Source organism: Pyrus communis, chromosome 6 (assembly GCF_963583255.1).
Source record: "Pyrus communis chromosome 6, drPyrComm1.1, whole genome shotgun sequence".
Classification (NCBI taxonomy): Eukaryota; Viridiplantae; Streptophyta; class Magnoliopsida; order Rosales; family Rosaceae; genus Pyrus; species Pyrus communis.
In genome coordinates, this window is record NC_084808.1 from 8,577,292 (window position 1) to 8,600,136 (window position 22,845).

At 35.8% G+C, this 22,845-nt stretch overlaps 2 protein-coding genes across 5 annotated transcripts; both read left to right on the forward strand.

The window, feature by feature from the left end:
• The first annotated feature begins 124 nt into the window (after positions 1-124).
• On the forward strand, positions 125-8,906 carry LOC137736859 (cyclic nucleotide-gated ion channel 17-like). The gene is made up of 7 exons (XM_068476160.1): positions 125-325; positions 1,220-1,784; positions 2,633-2,845; positions 2,981-3,270; positions 6,403-6,514; positions 7,146-7,382; positions 7,784-8,906. The coding sequence occupies exons 1-7, from the start codon at positions 297-299 to the stop codon at positions 8,504-8,506; spliced, it is 2,169 nt and encodes a 722-aa protein (XP_068332261.1). The 5' UTR covers positions 125-296; the 3' UTR covers positions 8,507-8,906.
• Positions 8,907-10,322: 1,416 nt separating this feature from the next.
• LOC137737100 (uncharacterized) lies at positions 10,323-13,796 on the forward strand. Of its 4 annotated transcripts, none has more exons than XM_068476470.1 (9): positions 10,323-10,533; positions 10,730-10,784; positions 11,004-11,090; positions 11,489-11,616; positions 12,255-12,351; positions 12,432-12,509; positions 12,592-12,817; positions 13,119-13,342; positions 13,536-13,796. In XM_068476470.1, the coding sequence occupies exons 1-9, from the start codon at positions 10,370-10,372 to the stop codon at positions 13,572-13,574; spliced, it is 1,098 nt and encodes a 365-aa protein (XP_068332571.1). In that variant the 5' UTR covers positions 10,323-10,369; the 3' UTR covers positions 13,575-13,796. The 4 variants fall into 4 exon arrangements, with proteins under 4 accessions (XP_068332571.1, XP_068332570.1, XP_068332573.1 ...); XM_068476469.1 differs by having other exon boundaries at positions 10,324-10,533; positions 10,730-10,892; XM_068476472.1 differs by having other exon boundaries at positions 10,390-10,562; positions 10,730-10,892.
• The last annotated feature ends 9,049 nt before the right edge of the window (positions 13,797-22,845 follow it).

Sequence of the window (22,845 nt, forward strand, 5' to 3'; positions counted from 1 at the left end):
CCCATAAGATTTCGAGAGAATTAAATCAAAATTTTATTTAGAATCGGTATAAATCAATTAAAAACCATATAATTTCATGAATTTATAAATATATCAAAATTCATTGTATTTTCACCAAACCACTGTCACTCTCTCTCTCGTCTGCTCAGCTCACCGACCTCTCTTTCTCTCTGGTCTGCTATTCTGACCTCAGATTTGCAACACACTGAGACAGAAAATATCCCTCAAATTGTAGGGGAGATGCTGTGAAAGGGATTTGAGCCCAAGGATTTGGATTCAGCTTTCTTCTTCTTGCCATGGAATTGAGGAAGGAAAGGCTTGTCAGGTGAATTGCCCACAAAGTTTCCTTTTTTAATAAATTATTTCTCTATTTAGTTTTTCTGTCTGTTTCGTTGCTCAGAAAGTGAATGAGAATTATTGAGGTTGAGAAATAGGTGGGACGAGGCATGGGAAAATATGTCAGAAGCACAGTTTTTCTAGGAACCCCATTTTTCATTTCCCTCTTTCTTCTTTCAGTGCTTGTTTGGATAGTGAGAAAATGTGATGAAAAATATCTGAAATGATTTACTTGTTTTTATTCTGATTGGGATTGGACCATTGAAAACTATGCTCTTCTCAGTTAACCATATACTTTAATAGGCTTCTTGTCTTACCCTTCGATAAATCCATACAACTTTGAACTTGTTTAGTAATTTTTTCTGGGAATCTGTTTGTTTCTAGAGGAAATATGAAAAATTGAATGCTTTCAATTGATTGGGAACGTACAGACGAATTCCGTCTGGTTGGAGCCTACGACCTACCTCAGCCAATTTGTGTAATTGATTAGGGCTTGCATTTGACAAATAGCACCTGGAGGGTCTGCACAAATACCACCCAAACTGAACTCTTGATGAAAACAAATGGAGGCTGGACATTCACATTAAAACGTGAGTCTGGTTGGTAAACTGGCAAGATTTTTAGTTTGGGTTGAATTTGCACACAGCCCTAATAGTCCAGGTGGTGTTTGTGCAATTTTTCCTTTATTTTATTGTTTACAGTTTTGTTCATTTGCTTAATAAGACATCCTTTTATTTTATGCATCTAATTTGTGGGATATTATCATCAAGTTCCTTAAGTTTAATATGAGAAACATGAATTATAATTAACTTTTAAGACAACCTTACTCAATCTAAGCATCGGGACACTCTTTAATACTCTGCTCACCTTTAATGTGATTTAGGTTTTATTCTGATAAAAAACGGCATAAAGAATCTTTATGGCGAAGAGCTGAACCATCTCAGCTTGAAAAGTCATCGTCTGCATATAAGTCATGTTCATTGCTTAAATCTGACACTGGACTAGTGGGGGGAAGAAATAGGTTTGTTGAAACTTTCAGCATTGGCCATTCGAAGGTGTTTCCAGAAGACCATGAACCTTGGCGAAAAAGAATACTTGACCCGGGTAGTGAGATCATGTTGCAATGGAATCGGGTTTTCATTGTCTCGTGCTTGGTGGCACTTTTTGTTGACCCCTTGTATTTTTACTTGCCCATGCTCGGAGGGGATGCAAACACGTATTGTGTGAAGACAGACTTGAGGTTGCGAATTGTTGTGACTTGTTTCAGGACTATTGCGGATATCTTTTATATGTTGCATGTAATGATAAAGTTTAGGACAGCTTATGTTGCGCCAAGCTCTCGCGTTTTTGGGAGGGGTGAACTTGTCATGGACCCAAAGAAGATTGCGCAGAGGTATATTAGATCAGACTTCTTCATTGATCTCATAGCCACATTGCCCCTCCCTCAGGTATTTTTTTTGGAGTATTACTGATTCTTGACATTGTAGATTTTCTAACCTACTTCCCATTTCTGTTTAAGTTATGTGCATCAGGGAATGAGTGAAAGAAAATTATTGTATCCATCTAATATTAAAGAGAAAATATGTAAAAGAGCTAGATTAACTGAATGCTACTCTAAAGTTTACTGGAGTGATGACGGCCAGCAAATAAGCCTCTCACGTACCCAATATCAATCTGAATAAGAGTACGCAAAGAAAATGTGTATGAATTGTTGCTTATTTGTGAGGGTAGTATTAAACAGGTAATGCAAATGGTTATAGCAATAGAGATCAGCCTGATTTGATCAAAGTTAGTTCTTCTTTGACAGATATGTTTTGTTTTACATTGTCAATTTTACTTTAAACTTCATAATTATGTCTTGTTTTATAGGTTACAATTGTGTCAACATGACACAATTATTGAACGTATCAATAGGAGTTTACTAAACATGTCAGTTCTCGTTGTGTTTGAGTTAGGTTAGTTGGCTCGATACAAAAATGCTTATTGTTCATGTTAAACTGGTTGACACAATTTCCACTTGATCATGATTACACCCAACCAAAACCTGTGCTTATTTCATGTTGTTTCAAAGCACCCCTTTGTCTGATGGTGAGGTTTTGGCAATCTTCACTGGAAAGGCAGACTGCGAAATCTGGTTAAAATATTTAGTTATTAAATACTATACAGACTCTTGAGGGGAAATCCTAGATTCATTAACATGAGACTGACCCTAAATCTGAAATGCTAGGTTCATGGATTATGTAAAGTTTTTTGGGTGAGAAAGGTGGAAGTATAGCTGATTGAAAATTTTGTGCAGATAGTCATCTGGTTTATTATCCCCGCAACAAGAAGTGCCCAAACGGATCATAACAACAATGCTCTTGCACTAATTGTTCTGATCCAATATGTCCCCAGATTATATCTTATTTTTCCGTTAAGTTTGCAAATAATCAAAGCAACTGGAGTGGTCACAAAGACTGCCTGGGCAGGGGCTGCATATAATCTTCTATTGTACATGCTGGCCAGCCATGTATGCATCTTTGTTTGCTTTTGTCTTCCTATTAAATCTTTATTCCACCCCCTCCCTCCCTCCCTCCCTTCCTCCCTCCTCTCCTCGCTGAGTTCCAGAACAGGAGCTAATCTATTACCTCATTTGTTGTTACAGGTGTTAGGGGCAGCGTGGTATTTACTATCAATTGACCGATATACCTCATGCTGGAAGTCATTTTGTAAAAAGGAACTGAACACCACAAAATGTTCGCTTTCTTATCTAGATTGTGACAATCTTAGCAGAAAAGGTTGGGCGAGTAGTACAAATGTGTTTGAGAATTGTAATCCTGCAAATGACAATTTCAAATATGGCATATTCGAAAGCGCAGTAACAAAAAATGTTGTTTCCTCAAACTTCATCACGAAGTACTTCTATTGTTTATGGTGGGGCTTGCAACAACTAAGGTATGATGTTTTTTCCTTTTTAAGGTAGAAAGGTATGACTAAAATATTAAAATCAACAAAAACAAAGTTAGAAATTTAAGATGTCATGAAGATTTAGATGCTATGTTATTATTGCAAACTAAAATCAGCAAAGGCTTCTTCTATTACCAGTGGTTGTTATTTTTATTCACTAAGAACGATCGTGGCTATGGTTGATTACTTACTACTTATCAGTGTTGGTTTCCTGTTGCTTTTTTAAAAGAGTGTTTGGTTTTTCACTGGCCGAACTTTGAAATATTATTTAAGTCTGTGGACCAGTTTTTACTTCATAAAATACCAGTTTAGGTGCCAAATTCCCTTATATGACCTGCAGTAGGATAAAATCCAACGCCACGTATAATGATTACTATGCCAATATAAATGAGGATCAACTGTATTTGTTGGTTCTATACCCAATGTCTAACACTATGTTTAATTTAGTAGTAAATTATTTAAGTAATGATGGTACTCAAATTAAAAAGCGGAAACTAAATCATGCCACTAATAAATAATTGCATAAACATTTATGCACTGTGTGCAAAAATGTTTTTAATGTTTAAAAAGAGAGAGGCAGTGGGCTGTGCCCACATAAGATGGATTGTGAATCTGTTATATGTGTTGTTTATAGCAGTGTGTGATAAATCTTTTTGGGATAGTGGCATAGTCAAAGAGTATTAGTTAATGGCGGAGGAAAGTGCAGAAGTTGTTGATTACAATGACCCATGGATCAAGAACGGTTGATGGCTTGAGGCTTAACTGTGTGTTAGGTTGACTAATCTATTACAAAGCTTCAGGCTCACATCTTGTAGTCTCATCCAACCTTATGAAAACTGGACTGGTTATTGTACTGGAACAGGGAGGGTTTAGTCTGACTGTCAGGAAATCCATTAAGTGGTCTTGTGACATACATGGGAAAGAGAGGGAGTGGGCCAGTGAGGTTGGGGTGGGATGCTTTCAGCATGGGTAGTGGTGGACCTGGTGGTTTGGGTAGAAGACGGGGTTGGTCAGGATGGAGATTGTTTGTGTTTACTTTTGTGTCACCGGGAAGGGGTGGTTAGGGGGTCTTTTGGCGTTTGAAGACTTACAGTGGGTCCTCATTGATGAAAATTTGGTTTGTAAAAGTACGACTGAAGGGATCATTGATTAAACCAAATGGATAAGCATGCAATATGAGGTGAAACATAAGGTACCGAGCTGCAACCGACCCTTTATTTAAATATTATACAGTAAATACAACCATAAGAAAATTATAGCGCTAGATGGATAGTATATGCTCTTCAACAAATGAAAATTGAAAAGATGTAAAACTGTAAACTTCATGACTTAATACTTTGTACTGATTACGAGGCATAAAGTATTAGTACAAAAATTTGTAGCAATGGGATAACAGATATGATAGTGCCTCAGTAGTACCTTTCCTTATATTTTAAACTACAAAACAACGCTTGCAAACATCCACGATGAGTCCATAATTTCATGGCTGAACTGGTTGGTTTGATGGCTTTACCCTACTGTTCATGCATACAGATATAGGATACGACCTGACATACGATAATAAGATAATACGTGTAATGTGGGGTGTTTGTGTGTGTGTTAAATGCTGTAATTAGTCATCTACAGTTACCTCGAAATTATTACCCTGCATCTCTTCTTCAACTAATTTCAGGACTAACATCATCTAACTTCTTCAGTTATCATCTATCCTCAGACTTCAGTCGTTATCACCATCATACTCTATAGATGTGTATGTATGTATGTATGTATAGTGAGATTTTTTCTGCAGGGCATCCGTTCTTAGTTAAATGAACATGAAGAAAATCTCACTTACGCTGAATTTTTTTCAACTTTGATCCCATTTATTGAGAGGGTTGATTATTTAGGGATTTAGAGTATCCTACCAAAGCCTGCATGTGCAACATCTGTCGCCTTGTTTTTTTTTTTCTCCAAATGTCAGACTTTCAGAAATTCAATTGGTTTTTATAGTATCTGATTTGTGTTTAGTTGTGTTTAGATATAGCTGGATGAACTGCTTCAAAGGGTTTTGGTGGTAAATCAAACCAGCAGACAGCTGGTTCCCGGTTAACCTGGTTCAATCAGCCAGTTTTGTGTGGTTTTCAGAACTATGATGTCGTTGGTCATCTTGCATCTCTTCTGTGATTCTTGTCATAGTACTATGGTTTCTGTGGTAAATCAAAGCTGGTTCCGGTTAACCCGGTCCAATCAGCCAGTCTATTGTAGCTTTTAGAACTATGTTTTCATCGGTCTACTGTGCAGTCTTGGGCTTCATATGGAGCATCTGTGCATAACTGTAACAAACTGAAGGCAGATTGTGTTGTTCTCAACACTATGAAACAACTTATTCAGTCAATAAAGTTCTTATAATTTGGTTAAAGTATGACAAGGTCTTACTGGAAATGTATAGTTCTTATCCTTTTTTTTCCCAAAACTAAATTTCTTCATTCGTCTATGTATGTTGTCTAATGTAAATTTTAACCCTCCTATCTGATTTTAGATAGACAATCACAAGATGGGTTTCCACATTGGAGACATACTTAATATGCTTTGACCACCAATGATTTTTTGTAGCTTGCCATCTAGAAAGAATCATTTGCCAAGGCATGCATAGAAAAAAATGAAAAGAGAATGAATATTATCAATGTGATTCTCTGTAGTACTCAGTTAACGTTTATTGAAATTCTTTGAAACTGAATCTTAGATGAACTTTAGAATGGCTTGAATATGGTTTTGCCCTTGGATTTTAAACCAGTGCTTCCCTTTTGGTGGAATAGACCTGCACCTTATGTAGAGGGGTCATACTAATCACTTCAAAATTTACAGGTTATTAATGGTTGATTGGTTTTATGCTTATTGACTAACAAGGATAATGGCTTGACTGCCAGAGTGTGAACGTTAGGTTGTTGGACATATATTACATGCATATAATTTGACAGAACAGTTTCTATAAGAAATGGAAGTCTTTTACATACATACATACATACATATATATATATATATATTTGTTTTTGTTTCAGATAAAGTGGCATTTGATAATTTTACATTTTTTATAGCTGTTGAAAATTGTTGATTCATATTGTGGCATTCTTATTGTCTCAGTTCCTATGGGCAGAATTTGTCAACAAGTACTTTTATTGGGGAAACGTCATTTGCCATTCTCATTGCCATTGTTGGCCTTGTATTATTTGCCCACTTAATCGGGAATATGCAGGTAACTATAGAAACGCTTCTTGCCATCATTACTTGCTTTTAGTATTACTTTTCTGCTGCGTGAAGTCTGGAATGTTTCTTCATCAATTTTTTGTCATTAAATACCAAGTGACGTTTTGGAGAAACTTATTAATTAATTCCCCCCACAAAGTTTCATTTATAGAATATTATCTACAATGGTAACTTTCTTCGTTGGGGACATGCCTTGGACTAGTAATTACATTTAGTTAAATTTGTGATTCAATTATATCGGCTTACTATTTTAAATGATTGTTGATGCTTGTTGAATTGATACATTAGACATTGGGATTATCTTTAGGCTTTTTATCCATAATGATCTCTAAGATTTGCATAATTCTTCATTTTGGTCCTCGAGATTTGAAATCTATAGGATAAAATGACAAAAATACCCTCAAGTTTTATCAAATCATTTTGGCCTATTGTTTATTAAATTGAGGGTAGTTTTGTCATTATATTCTTTATTTAACATAACTATTCACGGAAGGCCAAAATGATTAGTGGTGGACAATCTAAGGGACCACTTGAATTGGTTTCAAATCTCAGGGACCACAGTGAGGAGTTATGCAAATCTCAGACTATTTTGGCTAAAAAGCCTTATCTTTATATTGTAGACCTATCTCCAATCAATCACTGTGAGGCTTGAGGAGTGGAGGCTTAAGAGAAGAGACACAGAGGAATGGATGAAGCATCGTCAACTCCCTGAAGATTTGAGACGGCGTGTTCGACGCTTTGTTCAGTACAAATGGCTGGCAACTAGAGGAGTTGATGAAGAAGCCATCCTTCGTGGCTTACCTGCTGATCTTCGTCGTGATATTCAACGCCACCTATGCTTAGATCTTGTTCGAAGAGTATGGTTCTTCCCAAGTATTTATAATTTTGGGCTTGAAGGCAATCTCATTCAGTTAATATCATATATGCATGCCTAGCAACTATTAGGGAAAAAAAAGGGGTCTTTGTAGTAAAACAACTGGAGCCTGCGTCTGATGGTGTCTGAAGGCTCCAGTTCCCATTGTATGCTGAATTAGGATATAGGTTGAAAGCGTAACACATTAGACAGGCATCAAAGATTAATATGATGCCGTTGAGAATGTCTCAAAGTGCATGTGTTTACTACACTTGGGAACTCATCCTAATGTAGTGTAACCGCTTACAATGTCATATATTTTGACCAAATAACTGATATAAGAGCTCTGATGATTCATATGCTTTGAAATAAGAATTAACAAATTTTCCTTTCTCATTTCGTCAGGTCCCTTTCTTCTCACAGATGGATGATCAGCTTCTCGATGCAATATGTGAGCGTTTGGTGTCCTCCCTAAGCACGGGGGGTACTTACATAGTCCAAGAGGGTGACCCGGTGACAGAAATGCTTTTCATTATAAGAGGGACTCTGGATAGTTCTACGACAAATGGAGGGCGGACTGGATTCTTCAACTCAATCACATTAAGACCTGGAGACTTCTGTGGTGAGGAGCTGCTCGCATGGGCTTTGCTCCCAAAATCCACTGCTAACTTGCCTTCTTCAACACGAACAGTTAAAGCACTTAGTGAAGTTGAAGCTTTTGCATTACGAGCTGAAGATCTCAAATTTGTGGCTAACCAATTCAGACGCCTGCACAGCAAGAAGCTGCAGCACACATTTCGGTTTTACTCTCACCATTGGAGAACATGGGCGGCCTGCTTCATACAGGCTGCTTGGCGCCGCCACAAGAGAAGAATGACGACAAAAGATCTGAGCACAAGGGAATCATTTGCTTTGGATGAGAAAGTGGCTTATGAGACTGAGCAAGAGGAAGAAGATCTTTCTGTTGTTTCAAATCCCTCTTCCCAGGCAAAAATGAATCTTAGGGTCACAGTACTGGCTTCAAGATTTGCAGCAAACACAAGGAGGGGAGCTCAGAAGCTCAAAGACGAGATGCCAAAATTACGAAAACCTGAAGAACCGGACTTTTCCACTGAGCCAGAAGATTAGTAGGTTTTCTTATAGTAGGTTTATGGGTGCGAAGATAGCTATGCTTTTTCGGACAAGGGTGAAGTAAAACACATTCATGTACAAGATAATCATCTCAGTTTGCGGGACTGCATATTTCAGGTTTTACACAAATCCCTGCAGATTGCGATGCTAGATATCATTGGCATCCGAATCATACCCTCATAATCGATTAATTGAGGTGATTTTTGGAGCTTTGGATGTTGGAGAAGTTGGACTTTATTGTCTCGTGGTACATCGAATGTATAAGAAATAACTGTATATTTATCTAATCTTTGTTTGTGAGCTCAACCAGAGCAAGACTGAATGGAAGACGTCGTTGTTTGCAGTCTTTCAAGACTTGCAGCCAATTTTACGGAGCTTAGAAATATAACCATTCAAATCAACCACCCAACAAAAGGATATGGGGGCCTGAATTTTAGTTGAATTGAAACTTTGGTTGCTGGACTAAAATTTTGATAGCGTTGTTCTTTATTTGTCATCCGTAAAGATCTTTTTTGGATAACTCCATTAGAACTCATGTCGCTTAGTCGTCCCCTTACATTTATTTTGGATGGAAGTTCCAACGATTTAACCCAAAATGACTGCTACTAGATATTATGACACATTTAGGGGTCAACACGCAATTTTTCAGTTCAGGGTTCAAAGTTTAAAGTGGGCCAATTTAAGGGCTAATGTTCTAAATCTCTCCTTAAAAAAAAAATAAATAAGTAAAAAAAAATAAAAAAAATAAAAACCATTAAGCATGAATAACAACCTAATTTTAAGGGGGTGACTCCAAATTGATTATAAAAACATTCCAAATAACTACCTAGTTTTAAAAATTGAACATTCATTAAGTCGCCAGTGTTAATTGATAGTGTCATGAAGCGTTAAAGTGGTGATGTGGAGAAATATTGAAGTTAGTTTTCACTGAGACGTCATTTATGGAGCTCTTAATACCTAAATCGACTATTTTTGGTCAAATTGAGGATATAAAGCTCCTTAGGTGATGTGAGTGAAAACTCGCTTTAATACTTGTCCATGTTGTCACTTAATAGTAGTAATCATATGAACGAAAACTAGCCATCATAGAGCTTCGATTCGCCTCAACCAGTCACATAGTTTGATCACAATGATGCAAGTGACTTCCATATGGCAATATTAACTTTTATGGAATGGATACATCACTACATGACATCCTGGTTTAATAATACAATGCCATTTAGAAAAGAAACTTAGACATAACATTGTATTATTAGGATGTGATGTCACGATAGCAGTAAACCCATTTCATGTAAGTCATTCTACTAGACCTAGAAACATGTCAATATTTACATCATCATCACTCTTCTTAGGTGTCGTATCATTAATTTAACAAAGGATTATGGTCAATTAAATGAGACGTAATATCAGTACAATTCCAAAACCTCATTACACAATTGAGATCTTTAAGTTTAAATAGAAAATTCAACCAATGCAATTCTGAAAATACTACTATAATTTTAATAAAAGGAAAATTAATAAAAATAACTTGAAAACTTTGAGTTTTAATGATAATGATAAAATAAATGGTGAAGTAAATAGTACCAGAATTGACTTTTTAGTATAAAAATGTAGTTTTTCGTTAAAATAAACAATAGCATGGACTTTTCGTTAAAACTTCATTTAATAAAATTCGATGATTGTCACTGAATCCTACCAGATTTTGACCGGTGAATTATTTTTCGACAACCGACCTATCAAATTTTCGAAGTTCTTGTAATTTTATGATGTATACATGTTAAAAAAACAAGCAAAATAGCTGTCAATTGTGTTGACTCTCTCCGTCCGACAAAATAATTGAAACCTTCATTAGGTGTGAAAATGTGGAAATCAGTGGGAAGCATTGTGTTGCTGTCTTTCTTTCTGGTTTTGGTGTTTTCGGTGCTGAATGTGTTTGATCTGCTGCATCCTCATACTCCTTTTTCCTTCAATTCCACTCTCGCATCCCATGCCCAACACCACCTCCTTCACTACTTTCCCATCGGGTCTTCCTTTTACCTTGTTTTCCGTTTTTGTATGACAGTTTCTTCAATTCTAATTTATCGTGATTTTTATCAATAATTTTGAAATAATTTGATGGGAATATTGGATTTTCTTTTGTTTATTTGTTGATATGGGTTTTCTTTTCCAAGTTGAAAATATTTGCAGAAACATGTAATGTAAAGCTGAAAAATTATGCAGAAAACTAGATAGAATATTGGCAGAAACCGCAGCGACTGCGCCTGCAACCCCGAATGTAAGTATGAGGAAGGACTGTTACCTTGAGGGGCCTGTGTTGGAGGAATACACGTTTCCTGCACATTCTGCTCCCTTCAATAGCTGCCATGCTTCTACCATTGTTGAGGTTGTGCAGGAGAAACTTTATTTAAAGGAAAAAAAGTAATGAAAGATATGCAGTTCGTTACTATTCTCTCAACATGTTAACTAGACCAGTGCTTGTTTGTTGTCTGTGTAGGTTGATAAAGATCACTTCTTGGTTGCCTATTTCGGAGGTACGTCAGAGGGTGCACCTGATGTGAAGATTTGGTTGCAGACCTACAAGGTAACGGTAGTGCTCAGCTCATTTTACGAACAGCAAAGGTTGTACTCTTAATTGCAATGATTCTCGTTTTTGAAATTTGAAGAAAAACACACACACACAATATCCGTGTGCGTTTACTCCAGTATTTAATTGCTACTGGACTCGAATTGGCCAAATCTAAGTTAGTAGAATTCATGGACTTCTCTTTCTTTCTAAGGATACTCTCTTCTCTACTCTTCTCCCATTTTTCTCTGTTCTATGGTTTATGTGATCTTTTGTTAGGATATAAATTACAAGACGCACTGCAACTGAAGTTATCTTAGTCTAGTGTACTGATAGTTTATTACTAATTCTTAGTAAAGTCCTGACCGGGCTTTATGTGAATTATTAACACTAACGGGTAGAATTTTTCGTGGCAGAATGGCTATTGGCAGTCACCTGTCGTTGCTGATGAACAACTTGACACCCCAATGTGGAACCCTGTATTGTTCAAACTTCCATCAGAGGAGCTGCTGCTGTTCTATAAGATAGGACAAGAGGTTCAAAAGTATATTTTTCCTACTAATACTATAAGCATTTGCAGTCACATTTTACTGAACACTTCATTTTTTTCTTTGCATCTCTTTATGAGCTTGTTCCTAACTGTTTTTGTACCGATAGGTGTGAATTTTGCTTGACTTATATATATCACAGAAACAAAAAGAAAAGGAAAAGCAACGCGATTGTTCTTCATGATTTGAAATCATTTTCATGGCGTAATTAATTCTGGAAGAAAAATTTTCATGTATCTCCCAACTAGTTTAGTTGGTCAAGTCTCTTGACTTGGCAACCTAGGCCTAGGATCAAATTGTTAATTCACTTAAGCTAGTTACCAGTATCTGTAAACGTAATGCATTTAATGTGGGTGATTCCGTCGAAGTTGATGGGCAGTTCATGCTCAAAATTGCCAGACCTTGAGATAATCTAGTTAATTCTCACGAAATAAATAATAATAATAATAATAATAATAATAATAAAAATAAAAAATAAAAAAGCGCCTTTGGCAGTTATCATGTTTTCTCAAATTGTTTTTTTACTTTTAAGAATGATCCTGTACTGCTTTGCACTGCCATCGTACTAACGATGTTTTGTAAACATTTTTTTTCATTTGTTAGCTTCTGCTAACTATCCATTGATGAATATCAGATGGAGTGGATGCATGAAGCGGTCATATGATAAAGGTGTTACTTGGACAGTAAGAGAGCAACTTCCTCCTGGTATATTAGGACCAATAAAGAATAAGGTATTATTCGAACTCATATGAAAGAATAAGGTATTACTCGAACTCATATGAAAGATACCTTCTGCTTTATTATTGTTCAGCCTATCTTGCTGGAAAATGGTAATTTGTTATGTGGATCCTCTGTCGAAAGCTGGAACTCTTGGGGCGCATGGGTGGAGGTTGTCACTGAAACTCAATTGCATAGAGTGGTTAAACTTTCAAAATGTTCAGAATTGGTGCCTAACATGTGTGATTCAACAGGTCGCAACAGATTCTGTTAGGTCGTGGAGAAAGTACGGTCCTATTTATGTTGAAAACGAAACTCTTAGTGTCATTCAACCAGTTCCTTACCAGACTGCAAAAGGGACCTTGCGCCTTTTAATGCGATCCTTTGATCAGATTGGGAGAGTTTGTGTTGCAGAATCCAACGACGGTGGCCAGAACTGGAATCATGCAATACCTACTGAACTCCCCAATCCAAACTCAGGTTTGTGGCCGAGTCATAGTTTTTTCATTGTTTAAGGCAGTATATATACATCCGAGAGTGGTAAAATGTTTACCTGGATAATTCAACATTGTTCTGAATTGAGTTTTTCTTTAGCACTGCATCTTCAATCGGTAAACAAGTTAATTTCATTTGCACATTTTCTGTTATATTTAGTATTTGTCGTTTCTTTATAAATTGAAATGGGAGCACATAGCATGTAGCATGTATCTGTTCATTAAACGTCCTTTGTCATTTTTTTCATTCTCATTTCAATCTTTCTTTACGCCATTGTTCTTATTAGGTATTGATGGGGTAAAGCTAAAAGATGGCTTTATTTTACTTGCTTATAACACGGTCTCAAGGGGTGTACTTAAAGTTGCACTCTCAAATGATGATGGGGACACATGGTGTGATGCTGTGACATTGGAGGAGTCTTTGGGAATGGAATTCTCGTATCCAGCTGTTATTCAGGCCAGTGATGAGTCTGTTCACATCACTTACACTTATAATAGGACACAAATTAAGGTACTTCTTTGATTTCTGATATTCAAGATGCATTTTGGCAAATGAGATCCATGGTTGATTAGATATTATCATTTTATAAGTTTTCCATTCGAATATATGAGTAACTATCTTCTTTTGGTGGGTGTTATTCTGAGATGCATCTAGATAAATTTATCCGTGAGATGTGTAATTTTTCGGGTCATGAATTTTGCAGCATGTTGTTCTTAAGCCAAGATTATGCGAGGACCCATGAACAAAGCAAACTAGAAGACATGTCTTATTCTGTCTGCATTGCCGGCCAATTTGTGAGCAGAGTATCATTACATGTACAATACCATAACTGGTAACAATCCTTTGTAAAATTCAATTTGCTGAACTATAATGTCTACTGTGTGCAGCAAAGAAATTGACTGTGTCAAGTATTTGTGGTTTTTAGCCTCACCGGTACAAAAATCAATATTTTTTCTTGCCTTATGTTCATTTGATTTCTGTTAAACTCTTGAAGTTGGTATCTATGTTTATGTAGTTTCCTTTCCATAGTAACTTTTTAATTTAATTGGTTCCATCCGGCTAGTAGAAAGCAGTGGGTAAGTTGTGAGTCAGAATTCTTAACATAGTCATATGTAGTTCCTTCTGTTGCTGGTTTGTTTCTGTTTTTGGTGACGTTATATCACGCATGAAATTTAATCTACTATTCGGTTGTATGGAACTGCTTTTAAATGTTAGTGGCTTGCCGAACATGTACAATGTGACACTCGTAGAATTCGTGTAGGTTGTGAAGTTTGCATAAACTTTAGAGGGTCACTTGCAATGTTTTAAGTAAATAGGTAAATTATTCTTCTTACTTTTACCACTTACAGTTTCTTCTCTGTTCTCAGTACGTGGAAAAATTTACCGTCTCATGTAAGTTGTAACGATTTTTGTTATCCCAGCGATTAGCTTCTGTACTGTTAGAAAAGGTAAAAATCCGCACAAATATTAGCAATATTTTGCCAGGAACCTTGTTTCTTGTCCTACTCAGTTAGAAATCATTGATCTGGATGCTATCTGCATTCGTATTGTTTTGTTATGTGAATCATACATCTCCCTTTCAAAACCCTGCTGTGCCACTTTAATTTATACTCGGCGTTTGTTTTACTCATGGATAACTGGGAAGTTTACTTGAATTTCCGAGTGATGTTGCTGAAAAAGCTCCAGGTATGCAAATCAAACTACCGCAAATCTCGATTTTCTTTTATATTTGTCGTTTGTTTTACATGTGTCTGTGTAGTACTGTCCGAGAAGATTATTTGGAACAAACCTACTTAAAGTATTTCTTATTTGTTTGGAGATGACACGGACAACAATAAAGTCTTATCTCACTAAGTGAGGTTGGCTGTATGAATCTTGAAACATCACTGCGTTCGGTCTTAGCCTTCGTTAGCCTTATTTGTAGGACACCTAAACTAAGTATTTCCCTCATCGAGAGCTTCTCCAGCAACGCTAGCCAAAATTTGGTTAACTTCAACATGTAATGACACACAAATTGTTTACAAGTAGCCACTTTTGGAGCACCGGGTTGTTCTTGGCAATTGGTTTCAGAGTTAGCAACCGTAGTTAAGGTTCGAGTCCTATTATTCCATTAGAGTAGATAATAAGGAAAACTAATAAAAAAAGCTTGAAAACTTTGAGTTTTAATGATAAGGACAAAATAAAAGGTAAAATGAATAGTACCAAGATTGACTTTTTAGTGTAAAAATGTGGTTTTTCATTAAAATGAACAATACCGGAAACTTTTCGTTAAAGTTCCATGGATAATATCGCTTTTTGGAAAAGAAAAAAAAAAGTTCGAGTCCTAAGATATTACGCCTTTCGTAGGGTTGGGGGTGGGCTGGGACTGACTAAAATTCTTCATCTTTCTCATCCGGGTTGGGCTTTATACCCTAGAGGAAGCCTTGTAATACCTCCCTAACCTGTGATATGGTGACTTATTGGAGACCAAATTAAAATGTTTCGGTGTTGTGTTTTATGATTCATTTTCACATCATTAAGGTTTACACCTAGATTTTTGTTTTCTTTGAATACATACGATCAACTCTTTCAGCTAGTTTTGGTTACACTTACGCATCATTCTCATTCAAATTTTACAAGTTTTGAATTCAACAAATATGTTTACACTAAGAGAGTGTGAGATTGGGTTAAGCCACATAATAGGTCGACCATAATATTTAGTATCCAACTTGCCATTTACGCGATCAAACTTAAGATGTTGCATATACAAAATATAGAAATAACACTAGAATGAAGTACTAAATAGCAGCAAACCCTTTTTCCATTTGAACCTGCTTCCTTTGCTCCCCCAAATTTTTTGTACTATGTTATTTTTACAGAAATAAAAATTCAGTTTTTGATCAAAAAAGTCTCGGGTGATGACAAAATTGTATCACGTCCGTGTTCAGTGTCGTCCTCTCCCTCCCTCCCTCCCTCCCACCCTCGGATATGTATGTATATGGTTCACATTAAATTCCGTATGCCATATGTGCCTCCTTTATTCATTTCACACTCCATCTTGTCAACCTTTCTCCACCAAGTTCGTTTTACTTGCCCAATGCATTCAAATTCAATGTACTCACACATAAACAAAACTATATTTACTAAAACAAAAACCCCATAATATATACATATTTCGCGATATGTTTAATTTTGTTACTATACCAAGCACTTGAATGAAAGTCAATGTCGCATACAGTTCAAGGGTTATATTTGATCCTATCTTCGCGATATATTTGATTTCACTACTAAACTAAGCATCTGAATGAAATTCGATCTCGTTCTTGGTCTCAGAATAAATATTTACTATTGTGGGGACCTATAACTTTAAGTAGTAAAGAACTTGGTCATATCTTCCCAATAAGAAAAGAGAGTTATTTGGCCGAGAGCAATACAATGTATGTGAACATTACTATTATTGCTATTTAGAGATTAGATCCAACTATTCACACCTATATTTCTATTTATGTTTCCCAACAATAACATCGACATGTAATAAAAGAAAACCCTAAAAAGTAAAGAATATGAGGTCACGAACGCTCCCATTGTAGGGATTCTTTTTGTAAGGATTTTAGGAATTCTCACATCCTATCTATTTATCATACATCGTATGATTAGAAATCATTATGCATTTATTTGTTTAAAGTTAAACACAAACACTACTGATGCGAGAATTATACGCGCATAAATTAAACCCTCTTTTTGACAATTGTAGTATAAGTATAAGTAGGGATCGTTCTGGACCGGGGATTAGGAGGGATTGTTAATCACTTGGATTTGACTCAAAAACGTAAAAACACAAACTAAAACACTATACTAAACTCGAAGAATTCAAAACTAAAAATAAGAAAGATTAAGACTAAGACTTAAACGAAATATGGGGGGATTGATTTTGGACGAATTTAAACTAAAATGGATAGATTGTAAAGAAAACAAATTGTAAATATGAAATTGATGAAATGGAATGAATGGATGATAGAATAGCTAGCTAAGGGGTTCATCTCCATACATGTTACACTTGCATAATAAAATGATTTCTAATTGTATTTCAATAAACCATGAATTCTCAACACCCCGGGTTAATTAGGTCCGCTTAAATTAATCGTCAAGTTTTCCTTAAGTTAATGAATTGGATGATTGCATACGACAACCCAAAGCATTCCTCACAAGTTCCCTACATGAATTGCATAATAGAGATACAAGCAAGAATCATTAAGCATCATGAAAACTATAAGTGTTGACGAGGCATTCGTTACTATGATTGCATGAAACTTATGCCAAGAATTTGTTTAACGCGATTGTTTATAAGCAACCTCCACTACTTGTGAATATAAGTTCATAACTATTACGTGAAACTCACTTATATTCTAGCGTCAAATTCATGCATGAAAATTAAGCGTTCATTCTTAATAAACATACATAAATAGGTTATCAATCAAACAGTTAAACAAATTGAATTCACAATTTATGAAACGTAATTAAAAGTAATCAAATCATATTACAAACATAAACATAATTTCGAATCACCCCCAAGCTAAAGGGGGGTTTAGTTCCTCATACAAAACAAAGAGAATTGAAATTAAACATTGAAATCAAAGAAACGCCTAAACATTCCAACAACTCAAACTTGAATTGTATGAACGTTTAGGCCCTCTTCTCTTCCTCTTTATTGTAGCATAAGGTCTAGGGATAATTGGTTTGGGGGATGGAAGTGTGGAATGGAAAAATGGTGTTTGGATTATAAGGGGAGAGATGGGAAGCTCACGGCTAGGGAAGGGAGAATGTGTTTGTAATGTGTTGTGTATGAAAATGAGATGTCCATGAATGAATGAATGCAAGGGTATTTATAGGAGTAGTGGAGGGAACATATGGCTATGTCATTTGTAGGTGAAGTAGGTGGATGTTGTAGGTGAAGTAGGTGGATGTTGTAGGTGAGTAGGTGGATGTTGTAGGTGAAGTAGGTGGATGTTGTAGGTGATTATGAGTGATAAGTGATAAGTGTATGATATGTTAAGTGATAAGTGAATGATTATGATAAGTGATAAATGAATGTATGATATGATAAGTGGTGAATGATATGTGGTGAATGATAAGTGGTAGTGTTTAAGTATTTAAAATAGGGAACAAAGCCCTTCCTTGCATGGCAAGGAAGGGAGACACAAGGAAACACACGACAATGTCCTAAGGTTGCTAGGAATGTTGTTTTTGTGTTCTAAAATGCGTAGGAGTTTTCAATGATGCTCAAACATGAGGTCTTTTTAGGATTTAACTTTCCTACTTCAAGTCTTCAATTTCGTCCAAACTTTGGCTCCATGGATAAGCTATCCAATCCATGCCCAAAAATGCTCCAAATAGCCTCAAAATGCACTTTCTTGCTCCCTAAGCCCTTAGAACCTGAAAACACACAAAAGAAGCATAAAGAACTAAAATAACTAAAGAAACATAACGTAAATGTACGAGAACAAGCCATTTAAGTCGCATGAATATGCTCCTATCAACTACCTAACAAAAGTTGACCGCACCATATACGATAAACTGATAGAATATAAGGATCCCTAAGATCCTCACAAATAGGATACGGAAAGGATCCTCATTCCATTTGCAGCACCAATTACACACACACTTAGCAACACCAATTCTGGGAGCTTCTGCATCCCATTATAACCGTAGAATCAGATTTTAAAGACTAGAATTATTTAATCTTTGGGTTCCGGATGTATACAAGGCCAGCCATGAGGGTAGCCCAAGTAGGCGTCCGCCTAGGGCCCCCACTTCGGAAGGGCCCCCAAAAAAAATTTATATCCTGTAATTAACATATAAATACAAAAAAAGTAAGAAATATCATAATTCATATGCTAGTGCATTGGAAATGTTGGCTTCATTTTTCTTTGAGGTTTTGAGTTCGAAACACGAAGCTGCCTTTTAATCATTAGATTTTTCTTAATTTTTCTTGTTTTTCAAATTTACTGCCAATCCATTTGTCCTACTCCCAATCCATCTGTCAAAATGCATATAAAGTTATAAAACTCAAGTCTCTTTGCAATCTTTTTTCTTTCAACTTCTCATTCTCTCCATTTCTATCGAATCTTTAAACCAACTTCTCATTCTCTTCATTTCTATTGAATGTTTAAACCAACTATCATATGGTCTTAAAGATTGTACTTTAAGGTAATCAAAACTTTGAATTTTATATTTTTCTTTTCAATAACTTTTTATTCAGTGGATTATTTTAATATTCAATTCGTTAGTGTGATGTTTATTTTAGAAGAAAAAAAGACACAAGAGAAACAATTGGTGTTGAATTTATTATACTCGTCAATCAAGTTGTATTGTTAAAACTCTCTTGATCATCAAGTTTTATTGTTCTTCACTCTCAATCTTAAACAATTGACTGCAAACATTTAATACATTTGTGTCTAAAAACGTGAATCGTGTAATATTTAAATAATGTTTGTATATTTATCTTCTTTTGATATTAATTTTTAATGATATTTGATGTGAAAATAGAACTTTTTATGTATTTAACGATTTTTTTTTTTTTTTTGCAAATCAATATACAAAGAACCGAGATCAGAGAATTTTAGGGCCCCACTTCAAAGGCTCCCTAGGGCTCTCAAATTCTCAAGGGCGGCCCTAGATGTATAGATCTGAAGAGGATGTGCTCCCCATTTGCATCACCAATTACACACACACCCACTCAGCAGCACCAATTCCGCCGGGAGCTTCTGTATCTCATCTCAACACGTACTTTTAACTTTTTCAATTAAATGTGACCCCTCTTCTTTCAGTTATCTCAAACACTTTTCCCACCCATTTATTGTGGAACATAAAGAAGAAAGTTGAATTCCACGCCATGCGCCATTCAATGCCAACCCTTAAAAAGGAGGGCCTGGTAAAAGTGAAGAGCATAGTACCATAGAACGAAGAGAGCATAAATTGATGGCAATTTTGTAGGTAGGGTTAATCATGCATGGTGAAAGAAAGAAGAGAAATGTAAAATACTATCCTTTTCGTTCTCTGATATGTTTTCACTTTTGACAGAATGACAGTAGGCTTTGTTTGCACACGCTAAACTCGAAAGTTGCTGAAAATATGTGAGTCCTCGACAAAACAACAAACAAATGCCAGGCTCTCTCCTTTTTCCTCCTTTCTGGGACTTAACGTGGGTTCCTGAATTAGTCTGCTTTTTGCCCACTGTTGATCTTAAAGAGCAACTCTTCACCCTTACGGCCCTTTCAATCGTTCAACGAGAGCGATTTACATAAAATAGTTTTACTGTTGCATGGTGTTTTGGTTTATTAATTAATAAATATTATGTACCAAATTTTCTTCACTTGACAATGGATAAGCAAAGTAAAACATCACGATAATGACAGACTTGTTGTAAGTAAGTTGATCTCTCAATCTCACACACACAAAGTCCAAGTGCATAAGATATGAATGGCTTCTGGGTTGCTGCAGCTTTTAGTAGGCATTATTATTGTGGGGTATATTATAAGACGTTTTGTCTTTACAGTCTTTGTCTTTAACTAGGTAAAAACTCACGAGAATAAGAATCTTTCCGAATTTTCTTTCTATGGCGAAGTTAAGTTCTATGTTTTTTATTTTTATGAAAGGGGAATGTGTGAAATGAATGTGAATGTTTTTACATAAAAAAAAAACATGCAGTTAAGAATGAAAGATAGAAGTATAGAAGTCAAAATTATATAGCTTAAGTAATAGAGTTCGAGTTTTACTACTATTTTGGCGTTTAAGCTTTCTAAAAGAGATTTTGGCCGCTCTATACGCATTAAAGGAGATTTTGAATGCAAACCTTTATTTATGTAAAAGATGAAAAACAGAAGTAACAATCCTGCTTTCCTCACCTCCCTTTCTAAATCTTCATTTCTCGTCTGATATCAGTAAAGAAAATAATTACAGTGACCATTGCTCCTGTTTCACATCAATCTCTACTAGGGGTGGGCACGGTTGGTTTGGTGCGGTTTTGAGTGAAATTGCAGTCGAAACCAAAAATTTTTGCAGTGCGGTTTTGAATCCAAAACCGAAATGAAACCAAACTGGTTGGTTCGGTTCGGTGCGATTTCAAATGGTTTCGGTTTGGTTTTTGAGAAAAATATACAATTTAAAATTTACACCTACGTACGCATAAGACAATCTCATTTTTCACACAATACATTAATTAATAAAGTTGTAGATTGTGTTCGAGCAATTGTCATTATCAAACTGATAGGAGCATATTTATGCGACTTAGTTAGCTTGTTTTCTTGCCCTTACATAGCTAATTTCTACTTGTTAGTGTTTTAAGCTATTTTCGTGTGTTTCTAGGTTCAATTGACAAAGTTGGCAAGAAAGTGCAATTTTGAGCATTTTAGAGCAGTTCTGGGCTTGAAATGGATTGCACATGCATGGAGCAAGGTGAATGGACGAATTTGAAGATCAAGAGAGGCTAGGAATCAGCTACAAAGAAGGAATATTATCCAAATTTCCTTTATCTTATCCAAACCTTATCCAACCTTATCTTATCTTATCCTATCCTAATCTTTTCCTACCTTAATTCCAGCTTCAAAAGGACTCCTTTTCACATTAAATCACCTAAATATCAGGTTCTAGAAGCCCTATTTTTGTGCCCTAAGTTTATGCCACATATAACCCTTCTAGAAGTTCTAGAATCTGCCACAAGGACCATTCCTTGTCCTCCTTGGAATCTGATTGAAAGTTTCCTTATTCTTTGGTGATTTGGTGTCCTAATTCCTCTCCTTTTCAACCCAATTTCGTGCCTTCCCTTCACCCTATAAATACATGATGCCGCAACACTCATAAACCACCACCCTCTACCCCAAATTCACACCACACCATCCACCACACCTCAAGAGCCTAAATTCACACAAATCCCCATTGTGGGCAGCAAGGAAGGAAGGAGGAGCCACCTGGAGTGTTTCTAGGTGTATTCTATCTTTGTTTTTAATGTTTAAGTTTAATTATCTTTGTTTTGCGAACATGAGGGACTAAATTTGTTTTAGTTAGAGGTGAATTCAAAGCCATGAAACATATATGTGATATGAATTGATTTCATCCAATTATTGTTTCATAAATCATGAATGCGATTTACTTATCTGTTTGATTGATAACTTATTCTTGTATGTTGATTAAGGAGGCCTACTTAGTTTGCATGCATGAATTTGATGCTAGAATATAAGGGAGTTTCACGTAATAGTTATTCACTTATATTCACAAGTAGTGGAAGTCACTAGTCATGATTGTGTTAAGTGAATCCTTGGCAGGAGTCTCATGCGTTTCATACTGATGAATGCCTTGTCAATGCTTATGATTTTCATAGAACGTAATGACTTTTGATATGTATCTCTATCATGCGTTTCATATAGGGAACTTGAGAAAGATAATTTGGTTGTAATGCGTATTCATTCAATTCAATGAAATAAGGAAAATCTGATGGTTGGTTATGCGATGCAATTAACTTGGGGCATTGTCATTCATGGTTTAAAGGAATAATAACTGGAAATCGATTTGTATGCATATGTGTCATGTGTGGAGATGAACCCTCTAGCTAGCCATTCACCCATATTTCACCCAATTTCGTCCAAGTTGTTTAAAGTCTTTACAATCTGCTTGTTTTTACCTTAATTTCGTCCAAAATCCAATCCCCCTTTACTTTGTTGTGTCAACTTAGTTAGAATCGGTCCAACCTTGTGTTTTTAAGTGTTTTGAGTCAAGTTAAAAGTAATTTTCATCCAAATCATCCTTTAGAGTCTAGTTTGAGTCTATTTGATTGTTTTGTGCTGTTTTGAGTATTTTTAGTTTGTTTTGAGTCATATAAGTCTAGTCAAGTGTTTTTAAGTTTAGTTTTGTGTTTTTAAGTCAGTTTAGAGTAGATTCGCATCCCTTCTAATCCCCGGCCTAAAACGATCCCTACTTTCATATACTACAATCATAGGGTTTTAATTTGAATGTTAGAATATATCACATCACAAACAATT

Excerpts from the sequence above, each read along its gene's own strand:
- LOC137736859 (XM_068476160.1), top strand. The coding sequence starts at position 297 with ATGGAATTGAGGAAGGAAAGGCTTGTCAG. Across the intron at positions 2,846-2,980 it reads TGTACATGCTGGCCAGCCAT|GTGTTAGGGGCAGCGTGGTA; the intron begins GTATGCATCTTT and ends TTGTTGTTACAG. Across the intron at positions 7,383-7,783 it reads GCTTAGATCTTGTTCGAAGA|GTCCCTTTCTTCTCACAGAT; the intron begins GTATGGTTCTTC and ends TCATTTCGTCAG.
- LOC137737100 (XM_068476469.1), top strand. The coding sequence starts at position 10,370 with ATGTGGAAATCAGTGGGAAGCATTGTGTTGCTGTCTTTCTTTCTGGTT. Across the intron at positions 12,352-12,431 it reads TAGGACCAATAAAGAATAAG|CCTATCTTGCTGGAAAATGG; the intron begins GTATTATTCGAA and ends ATTATTGTTCAG. Across the intron at positions 12,818-13,118 it reads ACTCCCCAATCCAAACTCAG|GTATTGATGGGGTAAAGCTA; the intron begins GTTTGTGGCCGA and ends TGTTCTTATTAG.